General features: G+C 41.4%; 1 protein-coding gene and 1 non-coding gene across 2 annotated transcripts in view; one reads left to right on the top strand and one right to left on the bottom strand.

Annotated features, from left to right (window-relative positions):
• LOC124622017 (RING finger protein 121) overlaps positions 1–23,231 on the bottom strand; it is a 103,578-nt gene that overhangs the window by 64,397 nt on the left and 15,950 nt on the right. The window contains exons 3-4 of the mRNA XM_047147569.1: positions 15,350–15,491; positions 11,815–11,969 (exon numbers count right to left, since the gene is read on the bottom strand). Coding sequence (XP_047003525.1) covers positions 11,815–11,969; positions 15,350–15,491 — 297 coding nt within the window. The remainder of the gene's footprint in view (positions 1–11,814; positions 11,970–15,349; positions 15,492–23,231) is intronic.
• Positions 21,067–21,141, top strand: Trnas-uga. Its single transcript has one exon. It is a non-coding gene; the product is annotated as a tRNA-Ser (tRNA).

Raw genomic sequence — 23,231 nt, 5'->3', positions numbered from 1 at the left:
CCAGAGTTAGGTCAAGGACAGCACATTTCTCACATTGAATTAGTATAAACTATCAAAAATACAACACAGAGACCCTAGAGGCACCTGACATTAAATGGTAATACAAAGAAATACATAACCAGAAGAAGGAGCAGGTGGGTGCTGCAACACTGAATAAAAGAGGAAAATTATTAAGATGGCAACTGAAAAAATGATGCATTGGGAACTGAGAATAGGCACAGAAGAAACAAATGATTTTATGCTGAGTGTAAGGCAGCAACCAAAGAAAAGAATAAGGTGTACAACAGGATGTTACAAAGAAACTGCACTGAAAGAATATGGCAAGATTACAAAGGGAAAATGAAAAATGAAAAAATAATTCATCAAAAAACAGAATGGTTAAAAATGAATTTTTCAAACAAATGGGATTACTACAGAATCAGAATGAGGAAAAAAAATTCTTTAGAGAAGTAAATCCTTCAGAGAAGTAAATGATGAGTGGAGGCCATTTAGCTTTATATGTAACCTAAATCATGGACGAAGTTGATATCATCATAAGAAACGAGAAAGGAATCTGCAAACAATGCTGCATTGACTTTCACAATTTACTCAAGACACACACAAGGTGTTCCTATGGATGAATAGGTACAAGTACATGAAGAGAAGTCTGTCCTTCCAACAGCTGGAGAAGTAAGAACTGCCCTGAAACAACTAAAGAACAACAAGACAGTAGAATTACTAAAAAAGGTTTGTTAGAAAACTAGCTTCTCTTAAAAATAATAAGGCTGATCTGGGAAGAGAAGAAAATGCTACAACAGCGATAGACATGAATTATGTCCACACATTAACAAGAAAGGGGATCAAATGGAGTGTGCAAATTATCAAGGGGTAACACCCTCAAACTTCTAGTATAAGAAGGGCTCTAACCTCTTAATTGACCTCTTCCTCCCAATCCCCCAGAGAGAAACAGGTCCAGACCAAGAGAATATATCCCAGGCCAGAAAAAAACTGAATTTCGAATTAGCACACACCACCTGCTCGTTGACTTTAAAACTGCATATGGCAGTGTCAATAGAAAGACATTATATGCTGTCCTGAGAGAAACTAGAATGTCTGAGAAGCTGCTGAAGATGACAGCAAACAGTGTGGGAAGCAGAGAGGTTTAGGGGAGTATTGTTAGAACTAATGGATATTCACAATTGTGTATATCAAGGGGACATGCTGGCATATCTTCTTTTTAATGTGCCTCTGGAACATGTGATAAGAGAAGCTTATATGCTTGCCAGGGTCAGACTTCCACAAATCAGTGCAAATATTAGTCTACACCGATGATACAGACACAATTGAGAGATCTCTTAAGCCAATGGAAGAGTTAATCATTGTGTTATAACAGACTGCAGACGACATGGGATAAACAAGCATTGAGTCTAAGACTAAATAAATTGTTTATGGGAGAGCACACTTGAGAAACATGCTGAAGTCAGTAACTGTGTTCGGTTGTGAATTTGGGAAGTTCGAGGAGTTTAAATACCAGAGATCAATCATGACCTATGACTGATTCCTTGTGCAAAATTAAATGATGGTTAACACAATACGCAAATACCCTAGATATCAATCAGAAAAATAATAAAGACAGCAAGATTGAGTTGGGTGGGCATTTGGCACTGCTGAGTGACACAGAGGTGCCAAACTAACTTTAAATTCCAGATGGCAAAGTAAGGGTTGCTGACCTAAAACAGGATGGCTAGATGTTGTCGAAGACAGCAGAAAACACAAAGAATGGGATACAGGGATTGGAAAGCACTAGCACAGAACAGACATTTCTTGTGGAAATTAACTGAAGAGATGAAAGTCCATAATGTACTGTAGAGCCACAGAAGAAGAAAAAAACAAAGTAGTTTATGGACATCAAAAAGAAAGGTCGAGGAAACAGTAAGCAATGCAGAACAGTTACATAAATTATCATCGTTCCATCTTTCAACTCTCTGAAATAACAAAAATATCCAGTAATCTCCTCCTCTAGCTTTTCAATCATAAGATCAAACTGTATTAATGTGCAAAACTTCAGGATAGAAGTAACACAGCTCAATGAAATTTGGACCATACACAGAAAGAATTGCTATTATATATTACAGAAGGTAACTGAAAGAAATATGCGACGACATGAACACAAATGACACTTTCATTCTAAGAAAATTATGATGATCCCCTAGAGATTATGAAAGGCAGAACATGGTTCTTAGTTTGGTGTGCGATAACCACGGACAGCAATGCGTGCTCTGCAATGTGCTACCATGCTGGTCTTGGGATTGGTAAGGAGTTCTCGTGGTAGGGCATTCCATTCCTCCACCAGTGTAGCTGACAACTGTTGGATGCTCAATGGTGCATGTGGATGTGCTACATACCACACGTGCTCAATGGGATTTAAGTTGGGAGAATGGGCAAACCAATCCATTCATCAAATAACTTCTCATTCCAGAAGTTCCTCCACATGCACTGTTCAATGCAGTTGCACAATGAAATCCATAAAAAAGAAATCGGGACCAAATGCACCTCTGAAGATGCACATGGGGAAGGAGTACAGTGTGACAATAACATTGACCGGTGAATGCACCATCTCCAGAGATATGGAGATCAGTACGCCTATGCAACATAGCAACTCCCAACACCGTAACGCCTGGACCACTAAAACCAGTCTCTTTGATAATGTTCCTGAGTGCATTAAGTGTTCCTACATCTTGTCATATGATGGTATATCCAGAACCACTACTCAGAATGAATCTGCTCTCATCCGAAAAAAACATGCAATGCCAATCCTCACTGGTCCATTCCCTATGTTCTTGGCACTATTGCAAATGGTGCCACTGATTTGTGTGTAGCAACATCACACAATGTGCTGGTCATCGGGCAAAGAGACGATCCCCATTCAGTCGCTGTGCAATTTTTGGAGGATGAGAGTGCAGTCCTGTTGAATATGGTTGCAATTGCACCCCCTATTTGATATGCGCCCCTTCTTGCCTGTTGCACAAAGTAGCAATTATCTGCTGCTATAGCAGACCATGTTGGGTTGTTTTTGGGGAAGGAGACCAGACAGCGAGGTCATTGGTCTCATCGGATTAGGGAAGGAAGTCGGCCGTGCCCTTTCAGAGGAACCATCCCGGCATTTGCCTGGAGCGATTTAGGGAAATCACGGAAAACCTAAATCAGGCTGGATGCGGGATTGAACCGTCGTCCTCCCGAATGCGAGTCCAGTGTCTAACCACTGCGCCACCTCGCTCGGTATAGCAGACCATGGTCGACCATCTCTCCAGTGCCTATGGTTCGGATCGCTCTCCTTACATGTGAAAAAAGGCTGTGAGCAATACCAAACTCCTGGGTGACACTTGTCAATCCGTCCTGCTTCCAGTTTCCCGAAGGTTCTTCCCCATGTCAATTCATCCATATGTCTCCGGGCCACATTGTAATGAAGAACACCACCACAGTGAACAGCAACTGGTTTCTAATTTACACACACCACCTTTTCCCATTCCTTTAACTGCCTTGCATTGTGGGGCAATGCCTCATTTGACTTTATAGTTATGATGACCTCACACCATGTGACTTCCAACTTTTCTGTGCATAACTGAGAGGCCTCTGGCAACACCTTCCTGCACTTGCATCAATTTCCACCAATAGTTAAGTACGTTAGGTAACTTTATCTACCTTGTCCTTAAGTCCTGCAGAGCACTGTATTTCTGTAACACATATTCATATCTGCTGCACAGTCCAACATTTTACAAGTGGTGTTGGTGTTGTCTACTGAGGGAATAACCACTACTGCAAAACATGAAACATATCCCAACATTAGTCATAAATTTTTTTAGGGTAATTTATGAAGTGAGTAGTGATGTTATCATCAACTTCTTCTTTCTCGTGAAGTTTATTGTTGTCTTATGAGAAGATGCAGCTGTGATACTGCTATATCAAGCACAATTTAATGTATTTCTCGTCACTTCAGGGTCTAAATATTCTGACATATTCTTTGCCTATTACGCTCAATTCTTAGGCTCATCTGTATTTTCTTTCTCTGATTGGTTCCTATACCTCCACGTTATTGCAAATGATATCCAGAAAAGGATATCGCGAAACACTAAATATTAACACCTGAATCAGTTTACTAGTCATCACAAAATAATAAATACATATTCTTCTCGCACACAGTGACTGAGTGTCATGGCAATCAAAGGGGCTGGAGATAGTTGCCATGGTAAGAAATCAAACTTATGACAGTTGAAAATGAAGCACAAACAACAGCACAATGCAGTGTGCAGTATGGCTGTTTGAACATGGTACTCCACAATGAGGTCATTGACATACATACTAATATAATTTAATACAAATATGATTAAAATACTATAATTGTATTCTACCAAATAAAATCCTGAAACTTAAATGTGAGCCACACAATTTCACACTCCATCTCCTAGCCCCCCAAACATACACGAGTAAAATGATGGTACACTAACGAGACTTTTGCTTGCCGATCACTGGGATAAACAAGGATGAGACAGCCATTCTGGAAACATTAAAATCTTAACAACAATAATGTACAAAGTCAGGCAGAAAAAAAAGAAACATACTTGTCTCAATGTAATCTAAAAACGGAGGCAGATCAGTTGATTGCTATTCTCTTGTCATGATATCAAACATGGTGTTAAAATATGGAGTATAAAAATCTGTACACCACAGGTGCCAAACATTGGTGGGTCCTTTTGTCAAAAGAGGAATTCATGCATTAGAGGGCAGGGCTCTATTCAACAGGCATGATTTATTCGCTGATGCACTACCCTCTGATGCAAAACTGAGGTGAATGGACACAGTGAAACAATGGATTGTGCCACTCCTTGGCTGCTACACTGACAGTCTCATTTCCACGAATTACTGAACGCTTGGCATGCAGCAGAATGACACTTCCTTCCTCTACCTCTGTAGGCAGAGAAGAGTGTGTTCTAAAGTTTGGTCTTATGTACTGAACATGTGCTGTTGATAGATTGAAAATGCTTAAAACTTAACGCTGATCGACATTACACTTTCACTTGAATCTTTTGAAAAGAGTATCACTGATCTTATATTTAAAAAGCATCGAGAAAGGAAGGACTGTATGAAGCTGATTAAAGTTCTTGTTTTAAGTTCTCTTGAAAATACTGAGTATACAAGTAATGCCATAGTCTTTCTTCAGGTTGGAAAGGAGGGGAAGGAATCATATAAGATGATGTCTTTGTAGGAAAGAGTGATTTATTCCTATCACAAGAAATACAATGGCTAGCATAGAATATGAAAGAAAGTGATGCAAGGTATGATCCATGCTCTAGACCAGGGGTACTCAACCCTTTTTACCTACCACCTACTTTTGTATCTCTGTTGGTTCCACAGTGTGATCTATAAAGTAGGAAAGGGACCTCACTTTATAAAGCAGAGCTGCAGCAAGTTAAAGCATATACGAGGGGCATTTGAAAAGTCCGTGCAAAAATAAAAACTACTTAAGTGTTTGGGGTAAATCTTTTTTATTTTTCGACATACTCTCCTTTTAGACTGTCCAACACTGTTCTAATTTGTTGATCCCTTCTGAATAATAGGAATTGTCCAAGTCTGCAAAACAGCTATTAGTTGCTGCAATCTCCACCTCATTTGAATAAAATCTTTATCCCACCAGCCATTTCTTCAAACTGGGGAACAAATAGTGGTCCAAAGGAGCCAAGTTCGGAGAATAGGGGGGATGTGAAACGAGTTGGAATCCTATTTCCATTAATTTTGTGACCACAACTGCTGAGGTGTGTGCTGAACTTGGCTCTGAGCACTATGGGACTTAACATCTGAGGTCATCAGTCCCTTAGAACTACTTAAACCTAACTAACCTAAGGACATCACACACATCCATGCCCGAGGCAGGATTCGAACCTGCAACAGTAGCGGTTGCATGGTTCCAGACTGAAGTGCCTAGAACCGCTTGGCCACACCGGCTGGCCACGCTGAACTGCTGAGGTGTGTGCTGGTGCATTGTCGTGATGGAAAAAGACTTTTTTGCAGTCCAATCCCCAGCGTTTTTCTTGCAGCATGGTTTTCAAACGGTCCATTAACGACGAATAATATGCAGCTGTAATACCCTTTTCAGATAGTCGATGAGGATTATACCTTGCAAATCCCAAAAGACAGTCGCCAAACCTTTCCGGCCAAAGGAATGGTCTTCGCCTTTTTTGGTGCAGATTCTCCCTTGGTTACCCATTGTTTAGATTGTTATTTGGTCTCAGGAGTATACTAATGTATCCATCTTTCATCCACAGTGACAAAATGACAGGCAAAGTCCTGCGGATTCTCCCTGAACAGCTGCAAACAATCCTTGCAACACTTCACATGATCCCGTTTTTGGTCAAGCGTGAGCAATCGCGGAACCCATCTTGCGGATAACTTTCTCATGTCCAAATGTTTAGGCAAAATATTATGTACCCATACATTTGAGATACCCACAGCACTAGCAATCTCACGCACCTTAACTTTTCTGTCATCCATCACCATATCATGGATTTTATCAATGATTTCTGGAGACGTAACCTTCACAGGGCGTCCAGAACATTCAGCATCACTTGTGCCCATATGGCCACTCCGAAAATTTTGAAACCACTTATAAACTGTTCTAACCGAAGGTTTAGAGTCACCATAATGTTTATCAAGCTTCTCTTTAGTCTCCTGAGGCGTTTTGCCTTTCATAAAGTAATGTTTAATCACCACGCAAAATTCTTTTTCGTCCATTTTTTGACAATCACTCTACTTCCTGGATTCATATGAATGCCAAACACAAAGAAATAGATCAATATGGCTGAAACTTGGTATGGTTCTTTCCAAAGATGCTACTAACTAAACATGATCTCGATACACGCCAGCAGCGCCATCTCTCGAACATTTCAAATGCCCCTCGTAATAATAAGTAATTACCAAATATTTTATGCCAATTTTTTTTTATGAAAACCTAATGAAAATATCTTTAACCCCCAACTGCCTACCACCCTCCATGAAAACTGAAATGCCCACTAATGCGTGGCAGGGAATAGGTTCACTAATACTGCTCTAGATGGAAAGGGAGACCTAGAAGAAGGTGGATTGATGGTGTAATAGAAGACCTCACCAACATAGGAGGCTGGGGGTGGAAAAGAGTTGCAAAATAATTGTTAAGAGTGGAGGAAAGTAGATGAAGCAGCCAAGGCTCAACAGGGGCTGTAGCACTACAGAAGAAGAATAATACTGATTTATTGCTACCACAAGAAGAGTAATATTGCCAAGAGTTGAGCAGACCTCAAAATATGTCACAGAGTTATCATCAGAGGTCAAGACTGACTTGGGGTCTGCTTGTTTGATACTTCCCAACATCTCTTCGTGTTTTATTGGTACACACAGATAGCAAGATACAAGTATGTTGGAAATTACATGAGCCAATGTGTCCTGCCTGCCAACAGGTGATGGAGGTGTTCTCATGTGGGAGATGTTTACATGGTATAAAATATAGGATCCTATTGTCCAATCCCCCCCATGAACCATGGACCTTGCCGTTGGTGGGGAGGCTTGCGTGCCTCAGCGATACAGATGGCCGTACCGTAGGTGCAACCACATGCAGCTTTACTGTATGATTAAATGATGATGGCGTCCTCTTGGGTAAAATATTCCGGAGGTAAAATAGTCCCCCATTCGGATCTCCGGGCGGGGACTACTCAGGAGGACGTTGTTATCAGGGGAAAGAAACCTGGTGTCCTACGGATCGGAGTGTGGAATGTCAGATCCCTTAATAGGGCAGGTAGGTTAGAAAATTTAAAAAGGGAAATGGATAGGTTAAAGTTAGATATAGTGGGAATTAGTGAAGTTCGGTGGCAGGAGGTACAAGACTTTTGGTCAGGTGATTACAGGGTTATAAATACAAAATCAAATAGGGGTAATGCAGGAGTAGGTTCAATAATGAATAAAAAAAATAGGAGAGCGGGTTAGCTACTACAAACAGCATAGTGAACGCATTATTGTGGCCAAGATAGACACAAAGCCCATGTCTACTACAGAAGTACAAGTTTATATGCCAACTAGCTCTGCAGATGGTGAAGAAATAGATGAAATGTGTGACGAGATAAAAGAAATTATTCAGGTAGTGAAGGGAGACGAAAATTTAATAGTCATGGGTGACTGGAATTCGTCAGTAGGAAAAGGGAGAGAAGGAAACATAGTAGGTGAATATGGATTGGGGGGAAGGAATGAAAGGGGAAGCCGCCTTCTAGAAATTTGCACAGAGCATAACTTAATCATAGCTAACACTGGTTCAAGAATCATAAAAGAAGGTTGTATACCTGGAAGAATCCTGGAGATACTAAAAGGTATCAGATAGATTATATAATGGTAAGACAAAGATTTAGGAACCAGGTTTTAAATTGTAAGACATTTCCTGGGGCAGATGTGGATTCTGACCACAATCTATTGGTTATGAACTGCAGATTGCAACTGAAGAAACTGCAAAAAGGTGGGAATTTAAGGAGATGGGACCTGGATGAACTGAAAGAACCAGAGGTTGTAGAGAGTTTCAGGGAGAGCATAAGGGAACAATTGACAGGAATGGGGGAAAGAAATACAGTAGAAGAAGAATGGGTAGCTCTGAGGGATGAAGTAGTGAAGGCAGCAGACGATCAAGTAGGTAAAAAGACGAGGGCTAGTAGAAATCCTTGGGTAACAGAAGAAATATTGAATTTAATTGATGAAAGGAGAAAATATAAAAATGCAGTAAATGAAGTAGGCAAAAAGGAATACAAACGTCTCAAAAATGAGATCGACAGGAAGTGCAAAATGGCTAAGCAGGGATGGCTAGAGGACAAATGTAAGGATGTAGAGGCTTGTCTCACTAGGGGTAAGATAGATACTGCCTACAGGAAAATTAAAGAGACCTTTGGAGAGAAGAGAACCACTTTTATGAATATCAAGAGCTCAGACGGCAACCCAGTTCTAAGCAAAGAAGGGAAGGCAGAAAGGTGGAAGGAGTATATAGAGGGTTTATACAAGGGCGATGTTCTTGAGGACAATATTATGGAAATGGAAGAGGATGTAGATGAAGACGAAATGGGAGATAAGATACTGCGTGAAGAGTTTGACAGAGCACTGAAAGACCTGAGTCGAAACAAGGCCCCGGGAGTTGACAACATTCCATTAAAACTACTGATGGCCTCGGGAGAGCCAGTCATGACAAAACTCTACCATCTGGTGAGCACGATGTATGAGACAGGCGAAATACCCTCAGACTTCAAGAAGAATATAATAATTCCAATCCCAAAGAAAGCAGGTGTTGACAGATGTGAAAATTACCGAACTATCAGTTTAATAAGTCACAGCTGCAAAATACTAATGCGAATTCTTTACAGACGAATGGAAAAACTGGTAGAAGCGGACCTCGGGGAAGATCAGTTTGGATTCCGTAGAAATGTTGGAACACGTGAGGCAATACTAGCCTTACGACTTATCTTAGAAGAAAGATTAAGAAAAGGCAAACCTACGTTTCTAGCATTTGTAGACTTAGAGAAAGCTTTTGACAATGTTGACTGGAATACTCTCTTTCAAATTCTATAGGTGGCAGGGGTAAAATACAGGGAGCGAAAGGCTATTTACAATTTATACAGAAAAAAGATGGCAGTTATAAGAGTCGAGGGGCATGAAAGGGAAGCAGTGGTTGGGAAAGGAGCGAGACAGAGTTGTAGCCTCTCCCCGATGTTATTCAATCTGTATATTGAGCAAGCAGTAAAGGAAACAAAAGAAAAATTCGGAGTAGGTATTAAAATCCATGGAGAAGAAGTAAAAACTTTGAGGTTCGCCGATGACATTGTAATTCTGTCAGAGACAGCAAAGGACTTGGAAGAGCAGTTGAACGAAATGGACAGTGTCTTGAAAGGAGGTTGGTTGGTTGGTTGGTTTGGGGAAGGAGACTAGACAGCGTGGTCATCGGTCTCATCGGATTAGGGAAGGATGGGGAAGGAAGTCGGCTGTGCCCTTTCAGAGGAACCATCCCGGCATTTGCCTGGAGTGATTTAGGGAAATCACGGAAAACCTAAATCAGGATGGCCGGAAGCGGGATTGGACCGTCGTACTTCCGAATGCGAGTCCAGTGTCTAACCACTGCACCACCTCGCTCGGTCTTGAAAGGAGGATATAAGATGAACATCAACAAAAGCAAAACGAGGATAATGGAATGTACTCAAATTAAGTCGGGTGATGCTGAGGGAATTAGATTAGGAAATGAGACACTTAAAGTAGTAAAGGAGTTTTGCTATTTAGGGAGTAAAATAACTGATGATGGTCGAAGTAGAGAGGATATAAAATGTAGACTGGCAATGGCAAGGAAATAGTTTCTGAAGAAGAGAAATTTGTTAACATCGAGTATAGATTTAAGTGTCAGGAAGTCGTTTCTGAAAGTATTTGTATGGAGTGTAGCCATGTATGGAAGTGAAACATGGACGATAACTAGTTTGGACAAGAAGAGAATAGAAGCTTTCGAAATGTGGTGCTACAGAAGAATGTTGAAGATAAGGTGGGTAGATCACGTAACTAATGAGGAGGTATTGAGTAGGATTGGGGAGAAGAGAAGTTTGTGGCACAACTTGACTAGAAGAAGGGATCGGTTGGAAGGACATGTTTTGAGGCATCAAGGGATCACCAATTTAGCATTGGAGGGCACCGTGGAGGGTAAAAATCGTAGAGGGAGACCAAGAGATGAATACACTAAGCAGATTCAGAAGGATGTAGGTTGCAGTAGGTACTGGGAGATGAAGAAGCTTGCACAGGATAGAGTAGCATGGAGAGCTGCATCAAACCAGTCTCAGGACTGAAGACCACAACAACAACAACATTGTCCAATCAAGTGCACCTCTTAATTTATCTTCAGGTAAACCATATGTCCTATCAGACAAGCACCATACAACTTTTCTCGAATCTTGTCAGAGTGGTTTGAGGAATATTCCACGAACATGAGGGTGCTGATGTGGCCCCTACATCAAAAAACCTAAATCCTAATGCTCATCAGGGATGTCACTGAGTGAGATGTGCACACCTAGGAGCCAACTCTAGTAAGTATTCATAAGTTCTGGGTGGCAGATGAGCATTCAGCGATCAGGGCAGCTCCCCTATCTATTATCAGTATACTGCTAATAAAATGAGAAATGGGGTAAATATGTTTTAGTGATTTCTTTAGAGAACTAATTATAACTATATTTAGTTCTCAGTGGTAAACTGTGGACTGCTCTTCCATTCATACTCGACCACATATCCAACAAATCTTAATGACTGACACAAAATGCAAATCTGGGCACTATACCAAAATAATCCAGCTTGAGTATCTATAGACAACCTAGTGTCATACAATGAAAGGCTTTTTCTTTTTAAGACACTGAAGACAATACTTTTCATTATGAGTTTCTGAATTTTTCTGCAGCAACTGTTGTTCCAAAGAGAGCAAATACACATACATCATCAACTGTCTTCAATGAATCCATTTAACTAAGACTCCAAAAACACACTTTCAGTATAAACTATTAGAATATTATATACTATCCATTATAACTGTGAGTAGCAGTATAGTGAATGAGAAAATGTGCTTCATTTTTGAGACAGACAGACAGACAGACAGACAGACACAGACACACACACACACACACACACACACACACACACCACACACACACTCTTTTTTTGTTTTTCATTATACATTATGTGTAAAGAACATGATTAACTGTTGCACTTGCTATTTGTTTACACATGCTAACAACCACTAAATTGATCAATTCTCACCTTGGGGTTGTTCCCAGTATTGGTTTTTGCATAGCTTTTCGAACAATAAATCCTGTTATACAGGAAAAAAGTAGCCAAAAGAAAATGAAGCGCCACCATCGATTTTGTAGTGACATGACCTGTGGAATTATCCACAATGCCAGCAAAGTAATAAACTGAAAACAAGAATTTAGTTGTTAATTTGTATCAATTATAGAACTATAGGGTTACATACATACAGAAAGAGCAACAATATTTTTGTTTCAGTAAAGGGCCAAAAGATTACAAATTCTCTTCGAGAACACTAGCTTTACAGTAGCAAATAAATAGAGAGTGGGTAAAATCCATATCATGGTATGAAGTTATTAGTGGCAGGAAACTTGAGACAATTACAGAGAGAGGAAATAATTGAAATTAACATCCACGATATTATACACATCTGTCCAGTTAGCTTCCTGTCAGGCTGCCCCGAAACTTTCGGTTGTCAGTACATCAATTACTCAAACTGTTTTCCATGATACTACTTCACTGTAACCAGGTAGCTTGATTAGTAACGGCAGTTGTGCACCATGGTCAGTGAGGCGACCCACTACTGGATAAACATTTATATCACTTGACTAACTGTTCACCGACAAATAGTTTGTCTATCAGTGTACTGCTTTCCTGTGTAATTCTGGTGGGAAAAACCAACAACAGAACTCACATTACAAGTGTTACAGAGCATTTCCAAACAGTTACTTTTACGTGAATCTTTCAGAAAATTAGTATTAAAGTTTCCAAAGAGTATCATTTGCTTTCTTTTGTTTGGTAGGTAGCATAACAACAACTCAATTGTTTTTAGAATATTTGAAAAATAGAACAATTATAAATGACTTTCCAGTATTAGCAATCCACAAGCACTCGCTTGCCACTGTTGACCCCGGCAGAAAATATTGGTTGGGAATAGGAGAGAAAAATGGATAGGTGCTGGAATATCACTTTGTAAGGGGGGGGGGGGGGGGGCGGCACAGACAGTAATGATGAGAATATTTAACATGTTAGAGCTCTACAAGAAGTAGCCGAAGACATGGCAGTGAATGCAATGAGCTGTTCCTTATGTGTGGTAACGAGTGATGAAGGGAGCATATCTTTGTGGCTGGTCACCAGCTCGGCATTCTCATTAGTCTCAGTCACCTCTGAAGGAACACTTCTTAGCTACCCAATATCCTACATAAGTTGTCTGATTTGAGATCGTTAATTATATTTTCATGCTCTGAACCTAGGGCTGACACTCTATACCCACTCCTTTGCAACTTTAACAACTTCTCTTCTTCACCTATTCATTATCAGTTCAACAGACTCCCTTCTTGGGTGTTGACCTCCAGCCTGCTGATGGCTCCGTGAAAATTTCCAGCCATATAGAGCACACCGTGTATGAACAGTCTAATAACTGCCAACCCTTCCACACTAAAATGCCCCTCCCATACAGTCTACCATTCATGGAAAGTGTATCTGCTGTGACAAAGAATCCCTTGTCCTGTACGCTGAAGGTTTTACAAAGGCCTTCACAGCCAAGGATTAAACTCCAAGCCTAGGATGCAAAGAGATCTCTTATGCCATATCCACATATGCCCTTAATTCTTAAACCACCCACACTAACCAGCTGCAAATGAGGTATCCACTTGTTACTCAATATCCCTCCTCTGTCAGAACTTTAACTGTTTTCCTTCGAGTCCTAAAATTAGGATAATTCTTCCCACCTCTCACAATGGTATTAGGCCACATATCCACACTGTGGAACATTCTTGGTTTCAGCTTTGCACTATACTTCCTCTCAACCCCTTGCCACATGGGTCATCTCCTTGGGAAAGATCCATCTGTCAGTTCTGTCACTAGCTTATCCTACCCTGTCAGAGCCAGGGCCATCTGCTGCAATCATGTCACATGCCCACTCTACAGTAACTTCTGTATAATTTGTGTGTGCATGGTTGTCAACTAATTGTCCACTTGTATGCAAGCCACTTACCAAAATGTGGTCAAGGGCAAAGCTGAACACACAGTAGTAGAACACAATGCTGAGCAGAACATGTTTCACTTCAACAGCGGCTTCATAAATGGGGCCGTCTAGGTGCCCTCTCCCCTTCTGTGAGTTATACAGACTGTAATTGTCTCCACAACATAGCCTTTGATCCTATTTTCCTCCTAGCATCAGTCTTCACTATTCCCTGCTCCACATCTATTGCTCCTTTAAACAACAAACACAGTTTTCTCTCCATGGCCATCCTGGCGCTCTGATCTCCTTTCCTCCCAACGCCCTCTTTCAGAACATTGTTTCCTGAACATGCAATTTCATCAACTTTACAGTTTTCCACATGCAACTTCTGCTTTCTGAACCACATAGGCTCACTGTTACCATGTTCCTATTCATTCCATTTCTGCCTCTGTTATTCCTCTTATTCACTGTACCTGGCACAGCCCCTCATCCCAGTCAGGCTGCAGTGCAACCGAGTTTTTATGTTTCTGATAGTTATCTCTGAGTCTGAAAGCTTAGAAAAACTCTGTGTCTTGTTTATTTGCCTGCGAATACTCAATGCATCAAAGATACAGTAAGCAGCTAACTTTATTCCCTCCATTATTGTATCTTTCCAGTACCCCTTTCTGTACTACAATGACTATATTTTCATTGAACACTTTTTTTCTCAACTTTGTTTCTAGTGGTCTGACTTTAAAATCTCCCTTGCAGGCTCCTTCAAGTTCAAACTGATGTGATCCTCCCCCCCCCCCCCCCCCCCCCTGCTGTTCCATCTCCTCCAAACCCAAAAACTTTCCATTTCTCCAGTAAATAGATCAGCCAAGTCACTGTTTGTCCCAATCAGTTTGCAATCAACTGTTGTTTGTTTCTCTGATTCTGTATGCTTTTTGTTTCCCATCCCATTTGTTTATTAATGAACTACCCACGTTTTGACAGGGAATAGACCAAGTGATTATTACAAGAAGACATAATGATAGTGTGGATTAGGGAAATATATGCTAGACTAGCGGTAAGAGACAGTTTAAATTATGCACATTTATTACATCAGCAAAGGAAGAGGGTCAGAATGTACAAACTGGAAGACACCCTTAGGTGAGCATCCACTCCAAAACATCAGTTTTGCGATGAACTTGCCAATCATGTATCTGACCAGTTTTCACAAAAACTGAGCAAACATTGTCCGCCACCCAACTTAAGGATAAATTGAAATATATTTCAAATTCCATGAATCAGAACTTAGAGGAAAGCATTATCAAAGATTAAATACTGTAATGATAGTACATTGAGCTCAGGTGAACAATAAATTAAGTGGCCACATTTGAACACAAAATGTATTTTTAAAATTTAGGAAGAAGTCTTCATGCCCCCATCTCAATCTCCTAAAAAGATCAAGATATTATTAGTTCTCAGTATGGATTCTTACAAAGAAATAAAATCTATGAGATGCAAGGAATCAATATACACGACTTACAGAATTTTTTTTCTTTTTTTTCCTTTAGTATTTTAATGTTAGCTGAATGAAGAATGTAACAGTAAGAAAAGTACCTGATAGGAACGAAAATGACGTTTCTTCCACTCAACCAATGCTACTTGGGCTACAACTAGTGTTACAGCCAGTATAAGGATCATTTCAGCATGCATGGCTTCATGGCCTTTATGCTGCTGATGCATCCGTAAGTGCTCCAACCTAAAACATCAGAAGTCTCAGTATGCTTTTTAAATTAGAAGCAGAGAAAGCATCAAATGAAGTTTTTTTTATCAATATCACTCAATTTACTAACACAAACTTGTTAGTCATATCTTTTATCTTACATGAGAAAGCTGTCTCTGGCAAGTGAAGTTTTAAAGTTTACTTCCACCAATACTTTCAAGTACATTGACGCTGCCTTAATATAAATCATACTTGTCATTTCCGACAAGAACTTTGCTAAAAACAGAGAACAGAAGTACTCTTTTTCCTTCAACAACAATTAATCCCACATATCTGAATCTTTAGGAAAGCAATGCCACACAAGAGAGAAAGAGAGAGAGAGAGAGAGAGAGAGAGAGAGAGAACTGAAAGTTTATTTGCAAAATCTTTATAGTTGTGATGTCACACTATTTGTGAATGTAATTTATTTGCAATGAACTTTATAGACAAAAATGTTTTACTACAAATGTTAATACATAGTCTGTCATGGAGTTCTCAGTTGATAGTTCTGCTGGTCAAGGATTCGTCCAGATGTCAACAGTGACCTAACGAACCACAAGTGACATATAATTGTTAATGTAACTATCTTCTGAAGTTACTTCTTACAAGAATGAAGTGAAGATTTTTTCGTATGGACAGGACGTTAAATTTAGAATGCATTTATTCTTAAAATTTCTGAAATCCAAACCAATTCTGGGAATAATAATATGTTCAAACATTGACATGGCACTTTAAAACAAGCCACACTCATCTCTATAAAACGCAGTCAGTTCTCCACAAAGGGCCCAAGAATGTCCAATCTCTCACAGTCATAACTGATGTATTTCCACTGGTGAGAAAGCAATGTGTCCCTCAACATCAGTTCACACAATTGTAAAACAGAACATGAATGGTTAAAAAGGACATGCTCAGACTTTACAGTTGAAAAGTTAAAACCTGTCTTCTATGTCAGTTACTCTTATTAGATGCAAAGGAGAAGTTGTTACTGCAAGGCTGGAAGAGGAAACAAAGGTGGAGAACTCGGCCCCAAACAACACACACTGGGGAGGATTTCTTACTGCTGACACTGAAGGACACTGTTCTCTTGATCAAAGTGTTCATACATGTGGTCACAGACACCACTATTTAAAACAACAGTAGGACAGGAAGTATTCTGCACAGATGAGAATATAGCCTCAGAAGCCCCATTCAAGGAGTTACCTATGGATATCACACCTCAATGTAGTATATAATAGGCCTTTGCAATGTCAAAAATTATATCACTTAATGATATCTTCACAGCAAAGGCTGCTGTATAGACCCTTCCAGTGGGAACAGGTTTTTAGAGGTGAAGTGATACTGGTAAGGTTTTTGGAGGTAGAATGATACTCCCTGAAACCACACTAAAAATCACTAAGGGACTTTCCAGAATCTTAGACGCAGAAACGGTGACAGCTGACCACTCACTCCTACATATATCCAACACAATTGACAAGGAGCTAATTGGACTCAGCTTCTGGGAGGGTGATGAAAATGGCTTCCTTTCATGAGTTGGGCAACTTTCCTGTCAGATAAAGATAATTAAAGAGGGTTAGGACATCTTTACTTATTCCTGAGAGATGTTGCAACTTGCTGTATTGTCTCACACTGTGACCAGGTTATGTATCACGTGCTTCACACAATCCAGTTCAATATGGACAAAGACCTGCTGATCATTGGTTGAACTAAAGTTGCAACAACCTCTCTCATCAATCACTCTGAGGAGTTGAATCTGACAGACGAAGGTGTTAAGTCTGTCAAAATGTTTTGCTATTGTGTGGGCAACATCTCATGGGTTGGTCAAGAGACTTCTATTCACAATGCAGCAGTGAATGTGAATTACTCCATCTCCTCCTGACTTGTCTCCTATACAACTATACTTCTAGTGGGTTGGCCTATAAAATCAAGACCCACTGCTATGATCTCTTCATGCTCTCCTTAAATAATTCAATGAGATGTCACCCTCAGTCAGCTGACTCTTGAACCTATGAAAAGCTGCAATCTTGAGGAGTTGCATACCTCGCACTACAAGGGGACAGGTCTGCTTTGTAGCTGGTCTGAAGACTCTTGTATGGATACTTGAGCAGTGTGGTGGATAATATTGGTACAAGATGTGTTTTTTATGTAAGTACCATTTTGAAATTAAAAAAAGACGTGCTAAGATATCTCAATAATTTATTTTTACATGAAAGCCTGTACCTTAATCAACTTTTCTACATAATTTCCATCAATATTGAGGCACTTGTCATAATGTTGTACCAGTTTTTGAATACCCTCCTTATAGAAGTCTGTCGCCTGGCTTGTTAACCACTGCATCACCACTGTTTTGACTTCATCGTCGTCTTGAAGGCGCTGACCGCCCAGGTGTTTCTTCAAGTGCAGGAACAGATTATTGTCACTGGGCGCAAGATTGGGGCTGTACGGAGGATGATCTAGAGTTTCCTATCGAAAAGATGTGATGAGATCTTTGGTCTGATTCGTCACATGCAGATGGGCATTGCCTTGCAGCAAAACAATGCCCTTGCTCAACTTGCCACGTCTTTTGTTCTGAATTGAACGGCGCAGATTGTGCAATGTCTTACAGTAAGCTGCTGCATTGATTGTCTCATTACGAGGCAGAAATTCCACAAGCAATACTCCGTTTCTGTCCCAAAAAACTGTGCACCTGATTTTCTGGGCAGAAATTAAACTTCAATGTTCTGGGTGAATCTGAATGCTGCCATTTCATGGGCTGTTGCTTTGATTCTGGTGTGACGTAGGCCACCCATGTTTCATCGCCAGTAACTATTTGGCTTAAGAAATCATCATCACCGTCGTTGTGGTACCGCTCAAGGAAAGTCAATGCACTGTCTAAACATTTGGTTTTGTGCACATCTGTCAACATTTTCGGTACCCAACGTGTGCACAATTTTCGGTAATTCAAGTGCTCAGTCACAATGCCATACAAAGCACTACGAGAAACATTAGGAAAGTCATCCCGCAAGGAGGAAATTGTAAAGTATCTGTTTTCTCTCACCTTATTGTCCACTTCCTGCACCAAACTTTCATTAAAGACCGAAGGATGCCTACTCTGTTTTTCATCATGCACATTTGTGCGGCCATCTTTAAATGCTCTCACCCACTTTCTTACCATTCAATCACTCATAATGTTTTCTCTGTAAACTGCACAGATCTCACAATGAATATCAATCGCTTTTAGGCCTTTAGCACTAAGAAATCTTATAACAGCCTATACTTCACAGTCGGTGGGACTAACGATTATCGGAGGTATCTTAAACACTCAGTACACAACATAAACAAGGAAGAATCAGACTGTAATGGCGTCAGTGCATAGACAACAGATGTAGGTACCCAGTGCGCATGTGCAGAACGCCGATCACAGCGCTGCGGCCACAGTGTGGCAAAAAGGTACTTTTAAAAAACATGCCTCGTAATATGGTACACCCTTTTCTGGACACTGTGACACTGTACAGACACAGCTTCCAGTTTGTATACTAAACAATCATTGTGGCAGCTGTCTTTTGCTCACTGCTCTATCTGGCAGGTGAATCCAGATTGGGAAATGATCATTAGAGTGCAAGTCATTGATCACTTAACATTTAGCATTGTGTACAAGGGCTGGGGAGCATACTGAGGGATCAATGGAAATGAATGATGCTGTACCAGTGCTGAAGTGCATGCTCTGCCCCTCTTCAGTAGATATATACATTTGGTGGCATTAAGAGCCTCTCAAACAGCTCTGTCCCTGTGTGTGATAAGCTCCCCAAATAGAAGGAATGGCCAAGGAAGCTGCATAATGAGTTCTGTGGGAGAATCTTTGTTGAGAGTTAGCCACTTTTCTACATCATCTTGTTATATGTTGAGTAAGGTGCTTTTACATATTTTCCATTTACTTTTTGATAATGCTGTACATATTAATTACTCTTAGCTCAGTCAGTTGTCTGTTGTTTCTTCTTCAGGCATATCGCAAGTGAGTAAGTTATGTTAAAGTATACTCCTTTAAGTATATCAAAATAGTTACTTATCCCTAAAAAAAGAATTTATCAAGAGGTTATGGGGCTAGATACACACAAGTAAAAATTAGATATGTAACTATTTGTCAGCTACTATAAAGGAGCACACAAACAGATCTGTGACACACAGCATATCAACAAATAATTGGAAGTAGCATCAGATGGCATGTTAGTTGCAGTGAATGAAAGTCACGGATTACTTTTTGTTAGTCAAAGTACAGTCAGAAAAGTCAGTTAGGTGCTTTAAGTTCACATAATAAATTTGTCTATTATCAATGCATTCTATTAAGTCACCGTTGGAACTTTTGTCAGAGGATCATTACAGAAATGTCAATTATGTTCCCTTGACAACTGGATAGACAAAAAAATCTACTCGCCAAGTGGTGACACACACGCATTAAAGCAGGTTATAATTATGCACACTTTTGGAGCCCAGTGGCTCCTTCTCCTAGCAGAAGGGCTGAAGGGGAAGGAAGAGGGGGTGAAGGAAATGGACTGTAGAGGTCTAAGAAAAGGGTTGGATTTTGAAAAAGTCGCCCAGAACTGCAGGTCAGGAGACACTTACCGGATGGGATGAGAAGGAAGGACTGATTGCTGGGGACTGCACCAGATGAGATTTGAAAACCTAAGAGTTTAAAGATGGAAGGCACGGTAATATGCAAGTCAGAGATTACTGCTAACACATTGCGCACGCGTTAATAAGAGTGAAAAGCTAAGTGCATTGTACGTGACAGAGATGAGAGGGGAACAGCGAGAAATAAAAGATGTAGAAAACTAAAATGAACTGAAGCAAGGAGTAGTTACTATGAAGAAATGCTGAGACTGAAGAAATTATCGTCAATTAAGGCCAGGTGGGTGCCGAGAACCAAGGACTTCTTGTAGCGTTAGTTCCCACCTGTACATTTCTGAGAAACTGTTGTCTGAGGGAAGAATCCAGATGGTGCATGTGGTGAAACAGGCACTGAGGTCATGAGTGTCATGTTGAGCATGCTCTGCAACAGGGTATTGTTTGAAACTTCCTGGCAGATTAAAACTGTGTGCCCGACCGAGACTCGAACTCGGGACCTTTGTCTTTCACGGGCAAGTGCTCTACCAACTGAGCTACCGAAGCACGACTCACGCCCGGTACTCACAGCTTTACTTCTGCCAGTACCTCGTCTCCTACCTTCCAAACTTTACAGAAGCTCTCCTGCGAACCTTGCAGAACTAGCACTCCTGAAAGAAAGGATATTGCGGAGACATGGCTTAGCCACAGCCTGGAGGATGTTTCCAGAATGAGATTTTCACTCTGCAGCGGAGTGTGCGCTGATATGAAACTTCCTGGCAGATTAAAACTATTTCATATCAGCGCACACTCCGCTGCAGAGTGAAAATCTCATTCTGGAAACATCCCCCAGGCTGTGGCTAAGCCATGTCTCCGCAATATCCTTTCTTTCAGGAGCGCTAGTTCTGCAACGTTCGCAGGAGAGCTTCTGTAAAGTTTGGAAGGTAGGAGACGAGGTACTGGCAGAAGTAAAGCTGTGAGTACCGGGCGTGAGTCGTGCTTCGGTAGCTCAGTTGGTAGAGCACTTGCCCGTGAAAGGCAAAGGTCCCGAGTTCGAGTCTCGGTCGGGCACACAGTTTTAATCTGCCAGGAAGTTTCATATCAGCGCACACTCCGCTGCAGAGTGAAAATCTCATTCAGGGTACTGTTTGTTGCCAAAATAAATCCTCTGCCGATGCCCGTTTATCCTAACTGATAATTTGGTGGTTGGTTGGTTTAAAAAGGGGGGGGGGGGGGGGGGGGCGACCAAACTGCGAGGTCATTGGTCCCTTGTTCCCAGTAGAACAATTACCCAAGGGAAAGAAGAAAACAAAGATGGCTTATGGCACAATAACAGAGAAAGGAAGAACCAGAAGAACAAGAGGAGGACAAAAACTCCACAATGGATAAAACAGGACAAGAAAACCACAGAGAGATGCAAGAAACAGGGAGATGAAATTAAAAACAAGAAAGCAGATTACCATGGCTGGCTGACTATGAGTTAAAAAAAGGGAGAAGCCAGCCACTCTGCAACACATTAAAACCTCCACCCTAAAAGCCCTAGGGTGGAGGACACAGAGGGACAAAGGACATGCACTAAAACTCAAATCAAATGATAAAACCCACCCTCACGAATAAAACTATAGCTGCTGTTGAGGCATTGTCGCCCAACACCGAAGGTAGGGTGCTGGGCTAAAAGTGGACAGTCCAGCAAGAGGTTGACGACTGTCATTTGGGAGGTGGGTTCTCGCGACGGAGGAGGTAACCATGTGTGAGCCATGCACGGCAAATGTGGAGTTGACAAATGACAACTGATTCCCTGCGAGAAGCCCGCAGGGCAAACTTCCTTACATTCGCAGTCTCCTTAATGACACGCAGTCTGTTGTGCATACTGTTATGCCACTCCGTTTCCCAAAGCCAAAAAACCTTGCAGCGTAAGACAGAACGCAGGTGAGTTACAGAGACGCCCATCTCCAGGTGTGGTTTCCATGTAGCCTGTTTGTTCAACCTGTCAGCAAGTTCGTTTCCTGGGATTCCAACGTGTCCTGGGGTCCACACAAACAACACTGAACGACTGGACTGTTCCAGGGCAGAGGTGGACTCCTGGATGTTCGCTACCAAAGGATGGTGAGGGTAGCACTGGTCGATAGCTTGTAAGCTGCTCAGGGAGTCAGAACAGAGAAGAAACAACTCACCAGGACAGGAACGGATGTACTGAAGTGCACGAGATATGGCCACAAGCTTTGCAGTGAATACACTGCAGCCAGCAGGCAAGGAATGCTGTTCAATATGACCTCTGTGGACATAGGCAAAGCCAACATTACCATCAGCTATCCAGCCATAGGTGTAAACAACTTCAGAGTCCCAGAACACGTGAAGAACCAAGAGGAAGTGATAGCAGAGAGTGGCGGGCTTAACGGAGTCCTTAGGGCCATGCAAAAGGTCCAGACAAAGCTTTGGCTGAGATGTACACCATGGAGGTGTAAGCGAATGGACTTCAAGCAGAGGTGATAAAGGGAAGGACTCCAGTTCGGAGAGAAAGGATCGCACAAGAACAGCAATTGTGAGCCCTGACCTGGGCCACCAATGTGGGAGATGCACTGTCGCAGGTGGGAAAAGGAGACAGTAATTCGGATGCTCAGGACAACTATGAATGTGTGCAACATAACTGGTGAGCAGTTGTGCACGTCGGATCCGCAATGTAGGGAATCTGGCCTCCACCAGGACACTGGTCACCGGACTTGCTCTAAAAGCACCCATCGCTAGGCGAACGCCACAGTGGTGGAACAGATTGAGCAAACGCAACACTGTGGGTGCCGTCGAATCGTAAACCAGGCCATAGTCAAGGCGGGATTGAATAAGGGTTCTGTAGAGCTGCAGCAGCGTAGAGCGATCTGCACCCCAGTTGGTGTTGCTCAGGCAGCGGAGAGCGTTGAGGTGCTGCCAGCACTCCCGCTTAAGCTGATGAAGGTGAGGTAGCCAAGTCAATAGGGCATCATAAACCAGCCCTAAGAATTGACACGTCTCCACTACAGTGAGTGGATCATCATTAAGATAAGGTTTAAGTTCCGGATGACTGGTACAGTGTCGACAGAAGGGCACGACACACAACTCCGCGGCTGAAAACTGGAAGCCGTGGGCTAGAGCCCATGACTGCACCTTGTGAATGGCTCCCTGTAGGCA

This window comes from Schistocerca americana, chromosome 7 (assembly GCF_021461395.2).
Source record: "Schistocerca americana isolate TAMUIC-IGC-003095 chromosome 7, iqSchAmer2.1, whole genome shotgun sequence".
NCBI classification, from domain to species: Eukaryota; Metazoa; Arthropoda; class Insecta; order Orthoptera; family Acrididae; genus Schistocerca; species Schistocerca americana.
Note: the sequence above shows the minus strand (reverse complement) of the source record. Positions and strands in the feature narration are given on the sequence as shown.